This window comes from Cucurbita moschata, unplaced genomic scaffold (genome assembly GCF_002738365.1).
Source record: "Cucurbita moschata cultivar Rifu unplaced genomic scaffold, Cmos_1.0 Cmo_Scf00030, whole genome shotgun sequence".
In the NCBI taxonomy this organism is placed as follows: domain Eukaryota; kingdom Viridiplantae; phylum Streptophyta; class Magnoliopsida; order Cucurbitales; family Cucurbitaceae; genus Cucurbita; species Cucurbita moschata.
The window spans coordinates 61,649-84,337 of NW_019268546.1; the positions used below are offsets into that span (position 1 = coordinate 61,649).

At 35.2% G+C, this 22,689-nt stretch overlaps 5 protein-coding genes across 7 annotated transcripts in view; 1 reads left to right on the plus strand and 4 right to left on the minus strand.

Annotated features, from left to right (window-relative positions):
- Positions 1-783: 783 nt before the first annotated feature.
- LOC111464148 (60S ribosomal protein L14-2-like) lies at positions 784-2,286 on the minus strand. Its single transcript, XM_023108227.1, has 5 exons — positions 2,172-2,286; positions 1,968-2,069; positions 1,361-1,490; positions 1,173-1,285; positions 784-1,078 (listed from the first exon to the last, which is right to left on the minus strand). The coding sequence occupies exons 1-5, from the start codon at positions 2,172-2,174 to the stop codon at positions 1,025-1,027; spliced, it is 402 nt and encodes a 133-aa protein (XP_022963995.1). The 5' UTR covers positions 2,175-2,286; the 3' UTR covers positions 784-1,024.
- A 693-nt stretch (positions 2,287-2,979) lies between these two features.
- On the minus strand, positions 2,980-10,020 carry LOC111464255 (kinesin-like protein KIN-10A). Its single transcript, XM_023108374.1, has 8 exons — positions 9,931-10,020; positions 9,723-9,834; positions 5,593-6,245; positions 5,202-5,357; positions 5,011-5,118; positions 4,820-4,930; positions 3,621-4,718; positions 2,980-3,537 (listed from the first exon to the last, which is right to left on the minus strand). Exons 3-8 carry the CDS (start codon positions 6,229-6,231, stop codon positions 3,289-3,291), a joined length of 2,361 nt encoding a protein of 786 aa, XP_022964142.1. The 5' UTR covers positions 6,232-6,245; positions 9,723-9,834; positions 9,931-10,020; the 3' UTR covers positions 2,980-3,288.
- LOC111464257 lies at positions 9,907-11,125 on the minus strand. The gene has a single exon (XM_023108375.1). The coding sequence runs from the start codon at positions 10,573-10,575 to the stop codon at positions 10,183-10,185; it is 393 nt and encodes a 130-aa protein (XP_022964143.1). The 5' UTR covers positions 10,576-11,125; the 3' UTR covers positions 9,907-10,182.
- A 4,555-nt stretch (positions 11,126-15,680) lies between these two features.
- Positions 15,681-16,286, plus strand: LOC111464397 (glycine-rich cell wall structural protein). The gene has a single exon (XM_023108594.1). The coding sequence runs from the start codon at positions 15,681-15,683 to the stop codon at positions 16,284-16,286; it is 606 nt and encodes a 201-aa protein (XP_022964362.1).
- A 1,172-nt stretch (positions 16,287-17,458) lies between these two features.
- Positions 17,459-22,689, minus strand: part of LOC111464254 (splicing factor U2af large subunit A-like) — a 10,316-nt gene continuing 5,085 nt past the window's right edge. For all 3 annotated transcript variants that reach the window (XM_023108373.1, XM_023108372.1, XM_023108371.1), the window contains 6 exons: positions 21,324-21,365; positions 21,107-21,196; positions 19,208-19,312; positions 18,986-19,075; positions 18,724-18,803; positions 17,459-18,650 (listed from right to left, as the gene is read on the minus strand). In XM_023108373.1, the coding sequence (XP_022964141.1) occupies positions 17,945-18,650; positions 18,724-18,803; positions 18,986-19,075; positions 19,208-19,312; positions 21,107-21,196; positions 21,324-21,365 (1,113 nt within the window). In that variant the 3' untranslated portion in view covers positions 17,459-17,944. The remainder of the gene's footprint in view (positions 18,651-18,723; positions 18,804-18,985; positions 19,076-19,207; positions 19,313-21,106; positions 21,197-21,323; positions 21,366-22,689) is intronic.

A 22,689-nucleotide genomic window follows, 5' to 3' on the forward strand; every position in this document is an offset into this window, starting at 1 on the left:
TTTTTTTTTTTTTTTTTTTATTGATTTTAGTTTCTAACGCTTGCATTTATCAATCTTCAATTTTAATGAAAATATAATGAAACTAAGATATTAATTTTTTAACCAAAATATTATTCTTTTTAATCCAATCTCTTTAAACAAAAATTCCATTATGATCATAGTGGGAGATGGATCATATCAACATTTGAATCAACATTCAACATAATTATAATTGTTATTATTAAGATTTAGAGTGGACTAAGAGCAATAACCCAAGTGGGAAAATTCAAAACGCAAACTCTAAGAATAAAAGTTAATATAATTGTTATTATAGAATAACTTTTTGATGATGGCATCTTAGGTTAGGCCGCAAACATCTCAATTAGTTTTTCCAAATTTAAATTCTAATTAGAGTATTTAAAAGTTAATAAATGTGGATATGGGTAAACTCAATTACTGAGATCTAGAATAAAAGTGTAAACAACCTAAACAAATCAATTCAAATTTTCAAACCGAAATAACTGAAAATATGATCAAAAGGTTAAATTTAAAATTAGCTAGACCTACAAAAACTTTGGAGTTTAGAAACATATATAAAAAAAAGACAGACAACACGGAGTCGAATTTAGGATTGTTAAACACTACCATAAAAATGAGCAAAGCTTCAAAACATTAATGTGAAGATCATTAAGTGAGTCCTAAGTTCTTAAACAATAGAGTTTAAACAATATAGAGAGTTGTGATACCTAACCATTAACTCATAATAATTCACCTTCCTAGTATCGCTTTCTCCCACAAATGAAAGACCAGAATTAGTATTCAAGCCAATTAAATATAAGGGCCTTTTACAAAGAGGATGATAAAGTAATAACAATTAAAATCCAAATAAGAAATTGGCGTATTAAGATTAAAAATGGACGAAGTTGAACACAATGACTTAAAGGCAATGATACTGCTACAAAAAGTTTGGATCTATAAATCAACGACTTATAGATGTTAAAGAAAGTTGACAGCAAAATGGGAAAATCCATTGAAAAATGAACCTCTAGGCCTCGGCCTTCTTCAACTTCGAAAGCTCTTGCCTAACCAATCCTGCCCTCTGCATAAACCAATCAAAGCCCATAAGGATATTAGCACTTGAATTTTAAAAAAAAAAAATCAGGAAAATGAAAAAGAAGATAATCAGAACAAACCTTAATCTTGGCCAACATAAGCTTGAACCTGTCGAAGTCGTTGAGAGAGGCTCTTCTCTTCTTAACAATCAATTTTCTGCCCCATGAACTATCTTCCCATTTCTTCTGAACATCTGAATGGATACAAAAACACTTAAGCACAAGCAAATAAAACTAACAGTGAACGCTCATAACAAATTGCAGTATACCCCCAGCTTTCATGGCTTCAATTAGCTCCTTCTTCTTAGGGACCCTTTTAATATCAATTTTGATATCTGTCAGGGAGAGTCTCTTAAAGTTCATTTGAGATCGCTCCATATCAGGGGCATCAACCAGAGCCTGGAAAACACAAAAATTAGCTAGTCAAGCTCATGCAAATGATTTAACAAAATTTTCCATGAAGACACTGATCAATGAGAGAGTAAAAAACCAAATTGATAGAACTAACATTCGAAAAAAAAAATGGTTGCAAATTCTACAGAATATAAAATAATACTTCTGTAGATAAGCAATAAAACGCCAAGTTGCATACATTAAAAGAACACTTGAATCAACTAATGGAGAATGATCGAGAAGAAATGACAACCACCATTATCAAGTTCTTAAAGAAAAATTAAACTTTCATGATTTCAAATGTCAAACCTAAAAATGATATTCAGAAGGCATAATAACAACACAAAAACAGTTCAATGTCTAGCAGTTTCAGCACTGAACCGTATAATACGAGTACAACGTAGCAATTATGAAGAACTTACAAAACCAGAACGAACTATAACACTACATAAAAACTGTTGATTACAGGAAACGAATGCCTACCCGATTCTGGTCGATAACATCAACGATGACAACGAGCTTTCCGTAGTCTTCACCATAGTTGACGAGGGCAACCCTTCCGATCTCGACATACCTCTTAAACGGCTAAACAAGCACAACCAATGACGAAAATGAACAGATTGAAACGATCACGATGAATGTAGAGTTCAAAGAAAAAGAAGACGCGATTTGCAGAGAGAATCTCACCATTTTCGCGGCTTGTTTGACGTAAGCAACTGTGAGAGCAGCGGCGCGATAGAGGGGAGACGGAAGAAAGTGGTCTTCCTGCTCTTTATAAGAGCTTCTATCTAGGGCTCGGAATTAATAGGCTTCATAGACCCATTTTAGACGGCCAGAAATTGGGCCTTCGAAGGAAGTTCAAACCCAAATCCAAGCTTTGTTTTGGGCCTTCGAGAAAGTTTAGACCCAAATCCCAGGCTTCGTTTTGGACTGGAAGTTCAGCCGAAATCCGTCTTTGTTTTGGGCCTTTGAGGAAGATTAGGCCCAATTCTCAGGCTTCGTTTTGGGCCGGAAGTTTAGCCCAAATCTCATTCTTTGTTTTGGGCCTTCGAGGACATTTAGGCCGAAATCTCAGGCTCGTTTTGGGCCTTTGAGGAAATTTAGGTCCAAAACCCAGGCTTCGTTTTGGGCCTTTGAGGAAGTTTAGGTCCAAATCCCAGGCTTCATTTTGGGCCTTCGAGAAAGTTTAGACCCAAATCCCAGGCTTCATTTTGGGCCTTCGAGAAAGTTTAGACCCAAATCCCAGGCTTAGTTTCGTTTTTCTTAATATTCATATAATATTTTTCTTTCTCGTTTATGGATAAATAATATTTGTTTCTTTAACCTCATATATTTCAAAACTTTATGATAATTGAACAATATTTAGTTGCATATCCGTGTGCTATTCAAGTATTCGCGTGAGATAACCTTTTAAAAGTTATAACTTCTCAATTTTAACCTTTTTCTCTCTTAATTGTCTTTTTAATGACGTCAATCCCTTAAAAATTGAGTCGACAGAAAAGCTTCTTCTGCCTTTTCCTGGTAGCCAGCCATCACCCAATTGAATCCTATTAGAAGAACAATGGGAAGGAAGAACTCAAAATAACATTGTCCAATACAACAAAATGCCACAAAAAAATCTCCCCCTTTCCCTTCTTCTCTCTCTCTTACTGTTTCTTACAGTGCCGATAAAGCCTCGGCGATAGGCCATCGCGTTGCTGCGATTTGTCGTTCGGCGTGACGGGCAGCTAGCTTGTTCTCCTTTGAGCACAATGGAAAACGCAAGAAGGCCTAACATTAAAAAATCTCCCCCTTCCCTTCTCTCCTAGTGTTTTCTTACAGTGATGAATGGTGTGGTGCTAAGCCTCGGCGATAGGCCATCGCCATCGTGTTGCTGCGATACGTCATTTGGCGTGACGGGCAGCTTGTTCTCCTTTGAACACAATGGAATTGGACTCAATGGCACAACATCATCAACACCTCCTGGGCTGTTCACTACCCTCTTTACTGCTAGCTTTATAGGCTGCAGCTTTGCCTCTTCATTCTCTGCTAATACAGCTCCTCCCTTCTGGTTCTGAAACATAAACAAAAAAGAACCTAAGGATCATATTCAAAACGGGCAATGTTATATAGAGTGTTCAGATGTTTTGTTCTTACCGTCATGTCTGATAGAATTTGATGTGAAAGCTCTCTCTGGTTTCCACAAAGAGTAAATATATTTTGAATTCTCAATTTTCTCGAGAATGCGGTGTCCTTAGAGTTTTCGTCGTCGTTTATTAATCCGATGCCGATCTCCGATCTCTCCTTGAGATTCTGACTTCTGTTCATAACTGTACTCACGACTCTCTTTTCTTCTATTACTTCCTTATCCTCTTCATCTTCTGCATCGTCTTCCTCTAACACAGTACTTAGGCATACTCTATCACTGTCCCTAAACCGTGATGAAAACACGTCGTGATCGACCGACTCGTTCACTTTCTCTAGTAGGCTTTGGATACCATTGTTGGTAGACGGTTGATAATCCATACCGGCGATGATCGGTTCTTGATCATCCATGTCCAAGTCCATGGACTTCACCATCCCTGCATCTGCACTTGCATAAACTCCTCCTAAAAGCCTTTTAGCAAGCCTGCAGACATCCATGTCCCTTGATTTGTTTACAACATCATTGCTTGTTGCTGCATTATTCCTTGAATTCAATAGTCCGGTTTCGATTTCTTCCAAACGTCGTCTCAACGTTTCGACTTCGTGTTGCTGCTGCAGTATCCTCTCTTCCATTCTTCTCCTTTCCAATTCAACAAATTCATGAGCCATTCTCTGGCACTCCTCCAGCTTCCTCTCCAACTCAAGTTTCAGAATTTCGGTTCTTTTGTTCACCTTCGAATTGATCTCTTCCTCGCTCACCCCTGATCCTCTCGAGCCTGCTTGCTCGAGCCTAGCTCTCAATTCTGCCACTTGTTCTTCTTTCTTCAAGAGTTCTCTATGTGCCTCATTTCTCTCTTTCTCTCTTAGTTTGTTCTCCTTTTGTAACTTGAAGATGAAATCATCCATTGCTGCAATTCTAGATCCCAGAATAACAGCAGAAGCAGACTCATCAGCACCACATTTATCCTTTGTCGGCGTATGCGGACCACGGACGATGCATTTGGCTTTCGCACCATATTCGAGTGTTGAGATCGTCTTGTGTAATTCTTTGGGATCAGGACTGGCACATAGAATCATCAGAATTTTGGATTTATCATCCTCAAAAGAATCCTGGAGATAGATGGATGGTAGATCCAATCCAATCAAATCAAATCAATCTTATAAACATAATCTGAGCAAGAACAATAAGAATTCTAAGCATGGAAAGTTACCTGCAAAAGCATTGTCAATTTACTGTCTCTAAAAGGCACATGAGAATCACCATTAGCAATTGATTCAACCACTCTTTTCAGTGCAATGTTACCTTGATTAATCTTTGCTGTCTGTGATTTAGGGGAACAACTATTTAGTTCTTTAAAACCACAAGGGGGTTGGGGGGGGTTGCTGTTTAAACAATTTTCACCTGCATTTTTGCCTCGAATCCAACTTGCCCAGCTTGCTCTATATTTTCAGAACCAGCCATATCGACAAGCATTAGGCGCCCACCGACAGTCGGCACGTCGAGGATTATCTATGAAAAATCCAGAAGATAGCAAAAAGTTATGAAAATTTCACCATCTAGATAAGGAAGACAGTTCAAAAGCTCAAACAAACCATGCAATGGCTTCTTGAACTTCTCTCATTACAGAGTGTACTTTTAACAATCCTTCTTTTCTCCACTTTCTGAATCTCTTTGGAAATCTTTCCTGCTTCATTACCAGATAGATAAGTAGCATTCTTTGCCTTCTTCCCCATCACTTCAAGCTTCACCTGCAATAACAAAATGGCTTCAAGCTTCCAATTCCATAAGAACAGTCCAAACTATATATATATATATAACAAACTTAATAGTACAAGCAAATCAAACCGAATAGAAATTTGAAAAAGCTTCACATTTCTTGAATGAAAATTGTCATCGTTCTTTCACAAAAGCAAAGAACTAAATCTAGACATGGAAGAACAGAGACCAAATAGGCAAGAAATTGAGGGATTCTGATCATATTACCTTAGTGGCACTGCCCTTAGGCCAGCCAAGCCCTAGCCCTCCACCAGAATTACTCGTTAGAAGATCATATATTTCTTCATTATAAATCTCCAGCACCGTAACTTGTACAAACATTCCAACTCCCAACCGCTCTCCGCCGGCGGCTTCACTTTCGCCGTCGCCTAAAATGTCCTTCAGCGACCGATACACAATCCCGGGCTGTTTCGCACAGCCAAACATGGTGTGGCTCTTGCCGGCGCCAGTGGGTCCGTACATCATAATCGTACATTTCTCCCCCAACTTAACGCCGTGAATCCTCGCTTGGACGAACTTCTTGTAAAACGTATCGAGATCTTCCTCTTCCGACAGAGAAATACCATCGAGGCTGAAATCGCGGTACCCGAAATCAGCCCGAACCCGAACGTTCTGACCGTCAGGATTGATCTGCAGAATCGAAACCGGTTTTTCTTTCCGGTCAGGATATTCTCGGATCCGGCCGATTACTTCTACTGGATGCTCGGATTGGGAGTCTTTAATGGCGGAATTGGGGAAAGGGGATGGATGTGCCCTAGGGGTATGGAAATTGAGCCGCTTCGCTTGAGGAGTTCTCAATTGGCTCATGTGACTTTGATTTGATTTAGAAGACGGCGTTGGAGCCATTACAGTGAAGGGAACTGCAGAAGAAGAATTATCTGGATTTGATTTCAAGATTGATTTGCAGATCACTAGGGTTTCAATCGAGGGGCTTCAAGATTGGATGAAAGGAAGGACGGGGAATTAGGGGAGCTACAGGGGAAGAAGAAGAAGAAGAAGAAGAAGAAGAAGGACCGTTGAAATGAGAAAAAAGAAGAAATGGAAAAGTGCAAAACTCGTAATGATCATTTTGAAGTTCAAACAAAATATAGCCGTTGCGACTTCCCAACGTCCACTTTTTCCATACTTCACAGCACATCACGCACAGCCGCTTTTTGGACTAATTTCGTTATTTTTCTTTTACAACTTTCAGATCAAAATTTAAAAATAAATAAAAACTTCCAAATTTTATTGATAAAAATCAAGTTGTCTATAAAACGGGAAATCGAAATAATGTCTTGCAAAATAAGAGAAATGTGCCCAACTCTTATGCTAAGTCACCTTCACTTTGAGTAGTTTAGTTATGAGTAGTTTAGTTATTGAATTTGTAAACATCGTTGACAGGAGATTAAAGAGTTTCAAGTTTATCCCTACCTACATTTGTACTCCACTATTTATATAGAAGTTTAACCGAATAAAAGAAATTGTGGTGTAATTGGGGCCAAAAACTTTATTGGAATTCTCAAGATGTCATCACAGAAAATGGTCATAAGATTGAGTTTTAATTGGATAACCTTAGCTATTGATCATTTATGAGATCGTTTGTCATGGGGGATCTTAACCTTAGCTATTGATCATTTATGAGATCGTTTGTCATGGAAGATCTTAACCTTAGTTCGATCTATGACACACGATTAATTCCTTTGGAACATGGCCTTCAAGACTAATGGGAGACTGGCTCCCTTTGGGGTTTCAACCTTATTTGGCCATAAGTGCCTTGCCCAACCTTTATGGGCAATTTTCTCAACTAAGCAACGCTAATACAAAAATTGTTATCCCTTTTCGCCTGCATCTAGCTCTTTTAAATTCTTTGCCATTCAAACAAAATGCAATTTAAATGCGTGAACAACTTATTCCTAATTAACACTTAAAACTATGAATCATAAGTACTTTTAGAAGAATTAAACACATGTATCTATAGCTAATTTGCACTGAGGTGAATCAAGAACAAAATTGTTGAAAAAGTTGTTTCAGAAATTGAATTCAAATGCTAAAACAAAGCTTACAACCTATAGAAAGCAAATAACAACAAAAAAAAAATATAAAGGAAAACGGCCACTACAAACTCGAATGAAACACTAAGAATCCTAAGTTTATTGCTCCCTTTTAACTTATTCCATGTGTTGAAAGAAGTCTTCAAAATGGAGCTTGAATAGAACTTAAAGGGAGATTCGATATAGTGATAAAAAAAGAAACTTGTACAATCATATTTACCAAAATGAAGCTTTAGCTACCTTTATAGACTTCAAGATCTAAGATTTCTATTGAGGTCCGTGTGTGAAGTGTAGCGGATAAAAATTTCTTGATTTGAAAAGTTTAGATAGAGAACTTTCTAAAAATCTGTCAAATCCTAAATCTGAAGTGATAAATGAATGAGGTTTAGTTCTAGCATTATACTCAATGAATTTCACAGTCGCCCAAATTCAGTTGATTTTTGTCTTCTTCCTTCAAGTATGATCGCATACATAACTCATTTAGATTTTTCTACAATTATACACAAAAAGAACAAAGACTGAGCTTTTTTTTACACCCATTTACTCTGTTTTACAAATAAAAGCTCAAACACTAATATACTTGTTTTTACTTCAATTTACTTTTAAACAATGTGAAATATGACAATAGAGATTTACTTTATGAACAATAACCTAAATAACACTTGTAAATGAGCGTAATCATAAGGTCCAGTGATGGAAAGGGAGGAAGAGTGGCAATTTAAGGATCCACAACCAATCAAAAAGTTACACCTAGGAGGGAATGAGAGGTGACCAACTCCAATCAAATCTCACAGGCCAGTTGTCCCATAGCGACATTCACTCCCCACTCTTTGTAATGAGGTCTCTACACTCCTGACCCTCCAACTTTAATCTAACAAATCCATTAATTTCAAAAAAAAAAAAAATCAATTTTATATCTAATAGATACCAATGAAAAATATTGAATTAATAAAAAATATTTAACTTTTAAAAATATGGTTTAAAACAGTATATATATATATATAGTTTCCAGACAACTTTTTAAATGCGTCAAACGCGTTTAGGCTTCAACTTCCTTCCTTCTACATAGGTGCAAAGAAAGTTTGGTAAGAAAGAACTATTTAAGAGGAATAAATAACAACATGAGACCATGAAGGTCGTAAAATCATTAACAATCTTAAGAATATTTTCTTTATGGCTCTTTTTTCTCCCAAATTTTATTAGAATAATGAGTTCTACATCAAAATTTTGGTTTATTTTATCACTTTATAGTACTTTGAGTCTTCTTTAACTAACCTTTTTTTATTAAAATAAAAACTGAAATATTTTCTAAACATTCTTTCCATATGTCTACCGTTTTCTTCACTCCATCCACTCTACGCAAACTCCACAAAGATCAATTAGCAAAACAATTATGGGAATATAATTCAACTAATTAAAACCTAAATCTTAAGCTAAGTATAAATCATTGACTCTAAGGCCACAAGTTCAAATTCTTTTTTTTTTTTTTTTTTAACTAAAAAAAAAGCAAGAAAACAATTGAAACCAAAAACAACAGAAAAGTAAGATCAATTTCCACTTTATAATTGAGTGTTGACCGGGAAATTTTGTATGACTTTTTCAATCAATTTAGGGAAAAGTATTTACATATAGTTGGCAATTTTATGGGGGGAAGACATACCTATTTTATTTTTGGTTTTCCAAAAACGAATTCTACATATTGCTTTAAAAGATAATAAAAGTATAACCAAATTTTTTAAAGGTACAAATGTGTTTGTAATATGGTGAAAATTTAATAAAAGCAAACATAACTTTAAAAATAAAAAACCTATGGCAACACTAAAGTTACGCCGTGGTGACGGAATCCTCCAGAGTTTCTTCCGGAAAGAATGATTCTAAAATTAATGGCGGTTTCCTTTTAAGTGAAGTTAACGACAGAAACAGAGAAAATTCGCTCGGATTATATAAGGCCATAACAAGGTCTTTGTGAAAGAACTTGTTAATGCATATGACGGAATCGAGTATCCGATCATCTGTTCTTCCACAAAGAATGTTTACAAGATTAATTGCGGTTTCCTTCCAAAGAAAACAAAGCAATATATCGACGGAAACGGAAAAAAATCGCATCGAAAATCGAAGGATGATGCAAATTCTAAATTGGCACGACAGAGGAACGAACCTTGACAGCAATGGCTGCCGTGCCGACTAAATAAAAGATGATCAATCGAACCAATCATTTAGAACAAACACGAGAGGAGTCATTCATCGATCCACATATAACTAAATAAATTCGTAAGGCGCACAATATTTTAACAGCGTACGTACCTCAATCATTGTGACTCCATTTTCTAATGCAAATATCGATGCAATATTTGAAAGCTATATATTCATGCATCCATTACAGAGCTGCATTTCAGAAACCAAAGCAACCAAATATCTGAAAAACAGGAGCAAAATAAGAGAAGTATTATTATATAATCATATTCGAGATGGAAAGAGAACTGTGCGATTACAGAATTAGAACAAACCGAACCGATTCTCCGTTTCCGAACTCAGTCCTATACATTGATCGGTAACAGATTTCGCTACGCCGATATGAAAATCAAGAGAACATAAAAGAAAGAGAAAATTTCCAGAAAGCATTTTAAGTGAGAGAGAGAGAGAGAGAGAGAGAGAGAGGAAACTCGTCTCTCATCTCCCATCCTTGCAGTTTTGAGAAATGGGAAATATTAACGCAAACTAGAAACTAAAATTTACAGCCAATGAAATGACGCCACGTAAGCAGTTACATTTTAATCCACCGAGCGAGCTGGGCCGGGTTAACAATCCCAGGCAAGTGGGCCCCCTCCATCTTCAAGATGCTTGCCACCTCAGCATAGCTCTGATTTTCCTTTTCAACACTAGGCGCAGCGGCGGCTTCCGGCTTCGTCTTCTTATACTCGGCTGGCCGCGAGCAAGTCATTCCAACGGCTTCACTTCGAGCCGGCTCGTATTTCTCCCCAAACAAAGTGCCTTTACTGAGAAACTCGTGAGCCAAGTAGCCAGCCAGAAGGCGATTCGACACAACGGAGTCGGCTCCCACAGCTTTCGGCTTCACAAACGCCTCAACTTCCTTCCGCTTCCTAGACGCCCCAGGAGGCAACATGGTGGTGGTGGTGCGTGAGTGAACACTACTCATCTTCAGCCTTAGATCATGCCACGTGGCACTACAAAATGGTAAAATCGTAAATTCCTACTCCTAAAAAGGTTCACCCGTCAAATCACTAGAGTTGGACGTTTCGGACGTAACAAATTTTAAATCGTGAAAGACAAGAGGAAAAGGACAAAAAAGAAGGAAAATAACTAAAAAAGGAAAATAATAATAAAGGACTTGGTGCGGTTAAAAAAACAACAACGAAGAAGAAGCAGACGGTGAATGCCAGTAACTTTAGCAACGAAAAGGGTGAAAACGTAAATTCCGAAGGTAAATCCAGAGAAAACGGTATGTTCAAACCGAATCCGAAACGTCGACACGACGGAATCGGATCCAGGGGCGGCGATTGTTGCGGCGGCGATGGATGAAAATACGGCCAGATTTAAGCACCGATGGCGGTCTGGAAAGTCGCCGCCGTAGACGGCGAAGGAAAAAGGAGAACCTAGGGTTCTAGGGTTGAGATTAATATAAAGAGAGATCGAGAGAGCGAAAGAGGAAAACGGAAAGAGAGAAACAAGAAAGGCGAAAATCTGAGAATATATATGGGTGAAGAGAATGAGGGGAACTGGTGGTTCTTGATTATATTTGGTGTGAACTTATGAAACTACCCTTATTGTTTGTCCAAAATTACTGGATTTGCCATCGGGTGTACGAAATGACAGGAATCTCCCTGCTACGTCGTCGTTTTAGGCTTTAGTGGACGGAAGTACGATTTTCTAGCCACCATTGGTAACATTCTAATTTTAATGATATAGCCTGATAAATATAAATACGATATTCTTCATTTATATAATCAATTTCAAAAAATAAAAACGTGCAATTAATTCACGTTTATGGCGAACTAATTATTTAAACTCAATTTAATGAGCTAAGAAATCAAAAGTCAAACACGCATTAATAATATGAAAATATATTTATTTTAAGAATTAAAAATTATAATAATTTGATTTTAAAAAAAATTAATATAACCACTCAAAAATAGATCTCCAGCAAAAAAAATAATGACGACATATCTCATATAATAATTTAATTAATTATTTCTCATATTTTGATTCAATAATTACAAAATTGAGATTTTAAGACCCAATAAAAAATATGCGAAAATTATTTATTTGAAGCTAAATGGTCAATTGAAGTTTAATTTAATAAATAAAATATGAAATACTAATATGAAAAAAGAAAAGAAAGGGAAAGTGATGAAGATTTCATGACCGTACCTAACGCGCTAACATTCATGATATTGTGACGCACCAAACAATTTTTTTTTTTTAATGATTTTATTGGCATAAAAACCTCATGAAATTATTATATAATTTGTATGATTATTATTTTATAATAATCTTATAATTTATAATAGCTTCTATTATACATGTTTTAATGTATTAAAATAAAATGATTTTATAATATGAAATTTTGCATTCCTCCGAATTTTGGAGTGTCTTGCTTTGAGAATCTCCGCATTTTAAATTATATAAATCTAAAAATGATTTTTAAAAATAAAATTCGTTTAAATCATACAAATTATTCCATAACATACCATAAAAAGATCTTAATCAATTCGTTTTCATAAATGATTCACACGAACTAAATAAAATATAAGTTCAAGTTTCTCGAGCCAAAAACACATTTTTATAACAAATTAAATAAACAAAATAAAATTTATGTATTGTTATTAATTATTTGAGTTCATTTGGCACTAATTTTTCTAATATTTCGAATTTTTTTATAGTTATAAATTTATAATTAACAAAATTTTATTATTTGAAAATTAAAACAAAAATGATTGCTAAAAATTCAAATTTTAATAACCTTTAATAATTAAAAAATATATAAAACAATATTACAATTAAATTTTTTAAGGTATAATATTCTTTAGATATATGTTGAAAAATATATATCTTAAGCGAGGTAAATATGAAGATAAAACGTCTCGTTAAACGTGTTCTACTCCCTCATTTCTTGTTAAACGTAGAATTTTCGTACAGATAAAATAAATATATCTAATCAAGATGTAGTAAACGAACACGTATCTCACCTCGCACGAACATGAGTTTGTGAGATGATAAAGCGCATGTGAAGTTCACAACCTACCGGGCATTTGACCATTTTAAATAAAAATTATTGAAAAATAAATAAAATTAATCTCCAACCATCTTCTTCTTCTTTTTTATTTATTTATTTATTTATTTATTTTTATTTTTATTTTTTGTCGTGGAAATATAACGACTCCTACCTTATTTAATGAGTATACGCGTAATATAAAATAAGAAAAGCATTTTCCAACAACCTTTCATACATATCGAAGCTGCAACTTGCCGGAATTTTCTCTCTCAACTATCATATTCTCTCACTAAAATTATTATTATAAATTTAGTCTTTCAAATTTAATATATTTATAACTTATATTATTAAATAAAATTTAAATTTTTTTGAAATGTTCTAACAAAATAATAATAATAATAATAAATTTTAAGAGTCCTTTAATTATAGCTTAAAATTAAAGAGTAAAGTCATAATTAGCCGTTTTTTTTCATGATATAAACGAAATTTGTATTTTAATGTAGAGGTAAATTTTAATGGTTTAGATTAACCAAATTTGAACTCAATCTCAAATAATTGCACGAGAGACTATTTAGAACGATGTAGCTAGATCGAGATTATACCAAATCACAATGACCCGTTTCTGCAAGACTTTTTGCAAGATTCAAACACCTATTATAATAGCTATCGTCCATTTTTGTGCCCACAAAATGTGGAGTACGACTCTAATAAATAATTAAATTGTGATAATTTTTTTAACCTAACGTAGAGATTTCATATTATTTAAATCAAATTATTATTGAATTAATTAATTTAAAAAAAATTAGTCATTCTCGAGTCTAAATAGATAAATCACGAGTTAAATCGATACTTTATCGGAGCTTTAATTAATAATGGAATAATAATTCATCCACTTTTGACCTAAAATTCTGGCATAAGAAATTATAAAAATATGATCCATAAATGTCTTTATCATGTCCCAATCTTAGATTATTTGTTTTTTTATTCATGTCATTTTCTTCTAAAATTGTTCTAATTCAATTAATATTTAAAATTTATTTTTAAGTATAGACTATACAAATTTTAAAATACATTCAAATTTTAGATATAGTTTTATTTTATTTTCTATTTTTAAAAAATAATTGTAAAATTTAATATTATGGATGACATTTGATCATCGCTTGAACAAGATAAGATCAGACGAATCAGCAAGAAATTTTATTTTTTATTTATTATTTTTTTTTCCGGTCACATTCTTCCCTCATTAAATAAATATTATTATATTGGGCTTTGAATGATCCAACTCTTTATACATGGGCTGATGGGCCGGCCCATAAATTTTGAATCCAACTATGAATCAAATTTAATGATTAGAAATATCCGATCAACTCGACCCTACTTTATCCGCAGGGTGCAGTGTAACGGCCCAAATCCACCGCTAGCAGATATTGTTCTCTTTGGGCTTCCCCTTAACGATTATATTTGTCAAGAAGTGCAAAATCGTATGGATACAATCCTCATTGTGCATCTTGATCAATTGGATCGTTTCTTTGTAGATTCCAATAGGAAGCTTTTGGCTTTAAAACGCGTCTGTTAGGGGAAGGTTTCCACACCCCTTGTAAATGGTGGTTTGTTCTCCTCCCCAACCAATGTGAGACATCACAATCCACCACCCTTCGGGGCCCAGCGTCCTTGCTGGTACTCTTTCCTTCCTCCAATTGATGTGGGGCTGCCCCCAAATTCACTCCCCTTAAGGGTCCAGCATCCTTACTGGCACACCACCTCGTGTCTACCCCCTTTGGGGAATAGCGAGAAGGTTGACACATCGTCCGGTGTCTAGCTCTGATACCATTAGTAACGGCCCAAATCCACCGCTAGCAGATATTGTCATTTTTTAGCTTTCCATTTTGGGCTTCCCCTCAAAGCTTTAAAACGCGGTCTGTTAGGGGAAGGTTTCCACACCCTCATAAATAGTGGTTTGTTTGACGCGTTTTAAAGTCTTAAGGAGAAGCCCGAAATGGAAAGCCCAAAGAGGACAATATCTGCTAGCGATGGATTTGGGCCGTTACATGCAGGTTGAATTATCAACTTCATATTTGGTTCGGGATGATATATATATATATATATATAATTTATTTATTTATTATTTAATTTCATCTATTTTTTTTCTTAGGTGTATCTAACAAATCTTTAAGATAAAGTTTATGTTTTTTTTAATATAATTTTAAAAAATTATTGAAATTGAGCTATAAATATTTTTATAAAAAATTAAGTTTATAAATATTAATGCTATTACGAATTTGTTTTAACTTGTTATTTACTTTTGATAATTTTATATTCACAAATATGGGAAAAATTTAAATTTGTATTATATTTATAAATATGACCAAATTTTGTATTTAAACATTTATTAGGATAATACGTCACCTTTAATATAATTATTTTGATTTATTTAAAAAGCATTTATTATTCATTTAATCCCATTATGATAATACCAAAGTGTTTACATTGTTGTTTGGGGCTGATTTGTCGGTGGGTTTACTAAAAGCTAAAAGCATTAATCACTGTATTAGAAGTATATGAAAAACACGTATTAATTATAAATAATACATAAATAATTCCAATAATTAATCACTAAAACCAAAATAATTATATTAATAATGCTACCCTCTTTTTTAATTAATTAAATTTTGGATAAATAATAAGTCAAAGTGCCCTAGATCATAATAAAATTAAATAATATTTCATAAATAAAAATATAATTTATTACACAATCTAATTTATAAAAACTTGAAAGTCGCCAGTTTCACAGTTAAAACGCGTTATTATCTTCGTTGGCACATTGCGCAGTGTTGACTCTAATACTATTTGTAACAGTTCAAGTGCACTACTAATAGATATGAACATACTAACAAATATGAACATGTGTATAGTAGCTGAGATGAATTAAATGCGAAGGAAAAATGGGGATTTTAATGGGATATAAATAGGTGTGTGGATGAGGGTGGAGAGTTCATCCATTGGGTCATTGTTGATTGGGGTGTACCAAGATGGGTAGTGGCTGGAACAGAGTGGCTTTGTTCTCTTTGTTATGTTTTCATGTTGTTGTGTCCAGTGTGCTTGCTAGGGGAGTGGCTAAACCGAGGAATGAGGAGGAAGAGAAGTTTCTGTTCTTTGGCAAGGGTGGTGGACTAGGAGGTGGATATGGTGGTGGCAGTGGTTGTGGAGGAGGAGGAGCTGGTGGTGGCAGTGGTTTTGGAGGTGGAGGAGCTGGTGGTGGCAGTGGTTTTGGAGGTGGAAGTGGTGGCGGCGGCGGTGGTATTGGAGGTGGAAGTGGAGGAGGCTTTGGAGGGGGTCATGGGATTGGTGGTGGTGTAGGAGGTGGAGGTGGAGATGGAGATGGAGGTGGAGATGGAGATGGAGATGGAGGCCTTGGAGGTGGTGATGGTGGCGGGTTCGGTAATGGTGGTGGTTATGGCGGAGGATTTGGTAAGGGTGGAGGTCTTGGAGGTGGAGGAGGGTTCGGTAAGGGCGGTGGATACGGTGGTGGGCTTGGAAAGGGTGGTGGAGGACTTGGTGGTGATGGTGGTGGTGGAGGTGGAGGTGGAGGTGGCTCGGGCGGTGGATTTGGCGGCGGCGGAAACGGACACCACTAAGCTTTACTTTGCAGTAAAAATCCCATAATCACATAAATTCACATGTATTATTACCACATGAAAATGTTTTCATGCATTAGATTACTTAAAATGTTTTGTGTACCTTTATGCTTCACATTAATATTGTTATGTTATTATATTTCTTTTCTTATCTTCCTCACAATAATTACTGAAAATTTATAATATGTTTAGTACAATTTTAAATCCGAACATTAAATTGATCGAATAAAATAGAGTTGCTTAAGATCATATATAGAAGTATATTATAGCATTATGATATAGATTTAATTAAAAAATTTGCTAAATTAATAAAAATATTTCTTTTTTTTTTTGAAATTTAAAAAAAAAAATCTTGATAATAATAGACATAAGATGCATTTTGATCCAACTAAATTGAACAAAAATTGCAAGTATAGATTAATTATTTTAATATTTTTAAGATAGTAAATGTTTTTTAATTAATTTAACCCAAAAATGTTGAATATCTTCACCCTTACCTTTTTGGATACAAGTTATCACGTGCGGCTGCAAATGAAGAACAATATCAGTTCTTTCATGATAAATTGTAATCAGTTCTTTAGCCCACTACTAGTAGATATTTTCTTCTTTAGGCTTTCTCTCAAGGTTTTGAAACGTATTTACTAAAGAGAGATTTCCACACAGCAAGAATGTTTCGTTCCTCTCTTATAAAGAAAGGGAAGGATTTCTCTACACCCTTATAAACAATGCTTCGTTCTCCTCTCTACTCGATCTAGGATCTCACACATTGATTAGAGAGGGGATCAGAACATTCTTTCTTTATAAGGGTGTAGAAACCTCCCCTAGTAGACATATTTTAAAACTTTGAGAAAAAGTCTGAAAGGAAAGCCTAAAATAGATAATATCTGCTTTGCCGCAACAAAGTCTTGCTTAACTAAGAATATGCATTCCACCTAGAAAGAGAGATAAATAAAGTCTAAAGGTACAATAACGTTACACCAAACTAATAAATCTGGCTGAAAAACATGCAAAAAGATTATTACTCCCAGAACTTATGAAGAGATTCTATCATTTATGACAACCTGATAAAAATGCAGAACATTGCTGCCATGTTGCATTTCCATGTCCGCCCCTTGAAATTCATGGCGTTGTCCAGTCCATTAGGTACTACTATATATAAGAGGTAAACAAAATGGTGATAAATAATGATCTCTTGTATTAAAGTAACTAATTCAACTGTTAGGGAGAGATCATCAACAAAGATCAGAACACGAGAATGCCGAAAGCTCAGCGGTAGGTAAAACGTTACACAGAGGTTAGATATGGAAGTAATGTTCAAAAGATACCCATACCCATATCCACACCCTTAATCTTTCATGTCCATAACCTAGTTCCTTGCACCTGTTAAGCATGTAAAGAAAATATATCAGTGATGCAAAAAGACTGGTTAAAAGGCGTCGAGCTCGGGGAATTGTAATTGTATTCTCCCAGAGTTTTCGTTTCAGCATACTCAGAGAAACGACTTGTTTCGCCATATAGCTTGCTTCAGACTCCGAGCCAAATGATCAAAAAAATATTGAGGCTGGCCTAAAATGAGCCATTAACAAATGCCTTCTTCAGTAATTAAAGAGCCTTCACAGCGAAAAGTTAAATCACAACAATTGAGTATTCAACTGTGGTCATTTAGGAAACCTCCTATGATAGAGATCATGAGGAATGTACTCGACGCTAATCTCTTGTCCATCATAAATCCTTCCATGCAAAGAGTGCGCAGCCATACATGAGGCTTCCAATCTACCAAACTCAACAAAAACGCTCCCCACCGCAAATGAACTCTCCAGATTGTTATTACGTTCCTTCTTTTCTCTCTTCTCAGATGTGTCAGAATCTGTTCTCACCATGGGATCCATTCCATGTAGAACTTTCTTCTCATCATCAGCCACCACCGTAGTTGAATCACCTAGAAGCACTGGTTTCTCATCTGAGCCAGTTTCAATTATTTTGGCAACTTTTACATCATGAAGTTCATTTCCTGGGCTGCTCTGCTTGTCACAGCATCCTCGAGGGATTGTTTCCGATGCACTCTTACAAACTACGTCTTCGAAACATGTAGCATCCTTGATACCCATATGACACAATTTGTCCTCCACAACTTCGTTTTTATGTCTACCATTATGAGGGTAATTACCTTGCTCCTGGTAAGTATCGTCGGGGCAATTATCATCATGATCAGTATCATTTCTTGAAATCACAATTGTGCTGATTTCCTGAATCTCATGTTTGATCTCCACATCAGTGACATCACAAATACTCTTGTATTCTTCTTCAGCACTGACACAGCTAGTGCATGACTTTGCAACATTCATGGATTTAACCGTCCCAAACCTACAAAATTGCATGGTATTATTTTACAACAATCACATTAAATGAAATATACACTACTAGTAACTCTCAGGACCTGGCACATTCAAACCGAATGTCTTCAAGAACTTCGTTGATATCTGACTCGGATAGTAAAGGGAGAACATCTGCATTAAACTAGTTCCAAAAAGAAGACGCCAAATCAGACGACTGTAAATGACACTAATTAACTAATACTCATACCCGCTTGCCTATTAAACTGCACTGTGTATATGTGTGCGACCATGTTTTCATTTTCTGATGGGTGGGGATGGGAGGAGAGTGGTTTCAGAAGAAAGGCATTAAAAAGATTAACGTACCACATTAACTTTCAACACTACTGTTGGCTGTTGAAGAAGAGGTTTTACATGCTCTGGAATCCCATAACACGGTTGACATCCATTACGTTCCTAACATATGTTGCTTGTTAAGCAAGGCCCAAATCACCATGTGAAATAAAAATAAAATTTTCATGACGCTTCATTGTGATCAATAACCATCACAAAATAATTATGGGAAAAGAAAGAGAAGATGAGTAGTACCAACGATGCAATGGGAACAGCTGGAAACACTTTTAGTACTTGCCCTCCAATCTTCATACCATTTAGACCAGCACAAGCTTTGGGCATAACTGATTGGTCAACATACTGATAAATAGATTGAGTGCGAATGTGATCAGGGAAAAAAGATTGATCAAATAAATGGCATATAATACAAAGGTTTAAAAGAAGATGGGCATTCATATTGAAGCCCCAGAACATAACTTATTCGCACTTTTTTTTTCTTGGCTAAGAAATGGCGGTTCGCTCGACTCACTTAGGTTTTTGTCAGATGGCGCATGCTCAGGAATTGTGAGACCAAGAGGTTCATAAATTAAACCTAAAGCAAATTCAACATAATAACAGGCCAACATTCAACATGCACATAAAAAGTGATTTTATCTATTTAAAAGAGAAATTGATAACTCAATCTATGCGATACTCGTAAACAAACAAACAAAAAGTCTTGAACTAATGATCAAAGGATTGCCATGGGCTACAGTGACCACAAGTACAATATGGGAACATCATAGATATCTTCAACACAAATGTTACTGACTAGAAGGAACAAAGAAATAAAAAAACATCAAGTATTCATGCTGAATATTGTGCAAACAGTTTCTCCTAGTAAAATAGCCGAGAAGAGACATTGAGTAACCTATCACTGTTGAATATATAAATTACCTATTATATGTCTATAAATGCTAGCTTTAGTGCTGTTGATATAAAGCTGCAAGTACATAAAGGCAAACAGACTAAAAAGATCGACCAATGTGTCTGAAATATAGTGGTTTAAAGTGGCAAAACATGTCCCGTCCATCAGAACCAAAGGCATGTATTCAAATGTGGAGGTCTAAAACCAAATGTCAACAAGAAATTTCAAAGGAAATCAATAATCTATCCTGAGATATTTCCATCAGAAAGTGAACTTACTCAATTTGGAAACCGATGATTAGGTATTACAATAGCTGGAGTCTCACTGATGGGTATTACGAGCAAGTTCAAAGACAAATATTATACTATATTGCAGTTTTCCTTCTGCTTTATATTGGTCTGATGATTCCTAGAGAAAATAGCATTCTATGTGCATTGGTTAGAAACTAAAAGATTTAAAAGCGCCCATTAGTTAGTAAAATTTTGCACGTTGAATCTTTCACGGTAATAAGAAGCAACCCATATTTGCTCCTCTTGAGGAGAACGACAGGACACTACTAACTGAAGTTACCAACTCCCGGACTAAGACTGTGATCAAGAAGCATTATGGAAATATCACTAAAACAAGTTTTAAGGGATTGCATATACTACCAAAAATATAGTTCAAGGATGTTATTTATCCTGCAAGCGGTATCCACCCAAACTTTCTTTCAGCATATGATGAAAAACTAATAACTTGTTTTCTAGGTCTTACCACTAAGCAGAGATGAAAAATAGTAATGTGTCGATTAATGAATTTTCTGACAAAATGAATCAATTAAAATGCCATTACATGGTGCAGAAATTTTCTTTTACTTGTTTTTTTTTATTCTATGAAGTAAGACTAAAACGTACAAGGTGGTCTGCGCTGTTTAATGAACAATTTAAATCATAACCACATTGATTTATATCTTTAATATATTGTAAGGAAAAATAATAAGAAAGAAAGAAAGAATATAAAGTCTAAAGCATTTATGAACAAAGAGATAACATAGAGAACTTAAAATGTTACAGTAGAAAAACAAAATACTAAAGGATAACATAGGCTTTGAAGGATTAATATGGAGAATCATTTTCTGACTTGAAGTGGTTGTGTAAATATGACGGAGTTTCCACAACAATATAGATCCTTCCCAAATCATTACAAACAATAAAATAGCACTTGAGACAAGCATGCTAAAATAATGCACATAAAGCATGAAAATTCACCTCCAAAAAGGCGCAAGGTTCATTAAGATCGTTGTTGATTTCAAAGTGATAGGCCTTCAGAGGTCCAAATGCAGCAACAATATTCTTAAGCTGGAGAATAACATTAAAGAAATAATCACCTAATGTACAGCAGCAAAGTGAAAACTGTTGCAAGAGGTAAAGATCATACACAAGGTATGATTAAGTGCAAGGCAAATAAAATATTTCCTCGAATTACCATTTCAGATGATATTCTATTAGAGATCCCAGCAACAATAATCTGCAACAAGATCAAACATAGACTAAGAAGACATGACTATAAAATAAGCTCACTAAGAGCAATAATAACTCAATAAACTTATTCAAGTTTACACATCAATCACTATGTAGGCATCTTCGATGCTCTTACGAAGATGTATGGTGCATAATTCATCAAAACAGCCCCCACCCCCTCAACAAATCAGAAAAGTGATACTTAAGTAACCAGGGAGTACCACCCAGACTATAGAAAATCAAATAGAAAAACATTTACCCATAAATTTCTCTTGGCAATGCTGCTAAAAGTTTTTAACCATAAGAATATAACAACTACACCGACCGGACAATAAGGGGAAAAAACATTTTTTAAGAAATTTTCTACAGTACCATGAATTGTATCCATGAGGACATTTCAGTCACTGCTGCCTCTCATGAATGTGCTATTGAACATTTTAATATCAAATATTTTATATTGTACCTCTGTGAGAAGACCTAAAAACCTCAGCTATTTGGATCCTGATTTGGAAAGAGCCCAAGATAAATTTTTAAAATGGAAATATATAAACGCAAAAGGAGTGGAAATTCTATTCAGAAACTTCCTTGGGAGAGAACGAGAGGAACCAGGAAGGGGTTAACCACTCAGTAAATATGGGAAAAGGTTTCTTTATCTTCAGCTAAAGGGGTCTTGGTATTGTTAATATTTGGAACAACCAGGAAATGGATTAGGAAAATGGTTTAAAGAAAAATGTGCACAAGTACTGAGCTGATTAGTGAGAACTGAATAACTGATCATTCTATCTTCCTTGAAGATCCAAAGGGTCAGTAATGTAATGGGAAGAATCATCGTGGTAAGAACCTCCTTAGCTGGGTTGTATGTCTGGTGCAGTCTAGGGAGTAGAATTGTCCACGATTAGAAGAAAACAGAAAGCTAATGGAAATTAATTAACAAAAGCTGTTAACTATTTGACTAATGAACAACTAACAGCATAAAAGTGGCTCTGGAAGAAATTTTTCCAGGAGAAAGCCACAACTTTTTGTGCTCAGCAAGCTCACGGGAGTTACCAACACAGCAGACAGCATCCAACAAAGAAATAATTTGACTCATCTCAAGCCAAGGTAGTCTTAGAAGTTTATAAGAAAGAGTGAGGGTTTAAACCGTTTGTTTATTTGCAGACCCTTTATATAGAATGTTCGTGCCAAAGGATGACGAATTTGGTATTTTCCGTGTTGATGCAGTAATCTTTAGACGTTTTCTTGTTCAAATTTTACACTATCATTTCGGGAAGAGAACTAGGATTTTATGGACTAACATTGTGAAAGGATAGCCCCCCCCCCCCCCCCCCCCC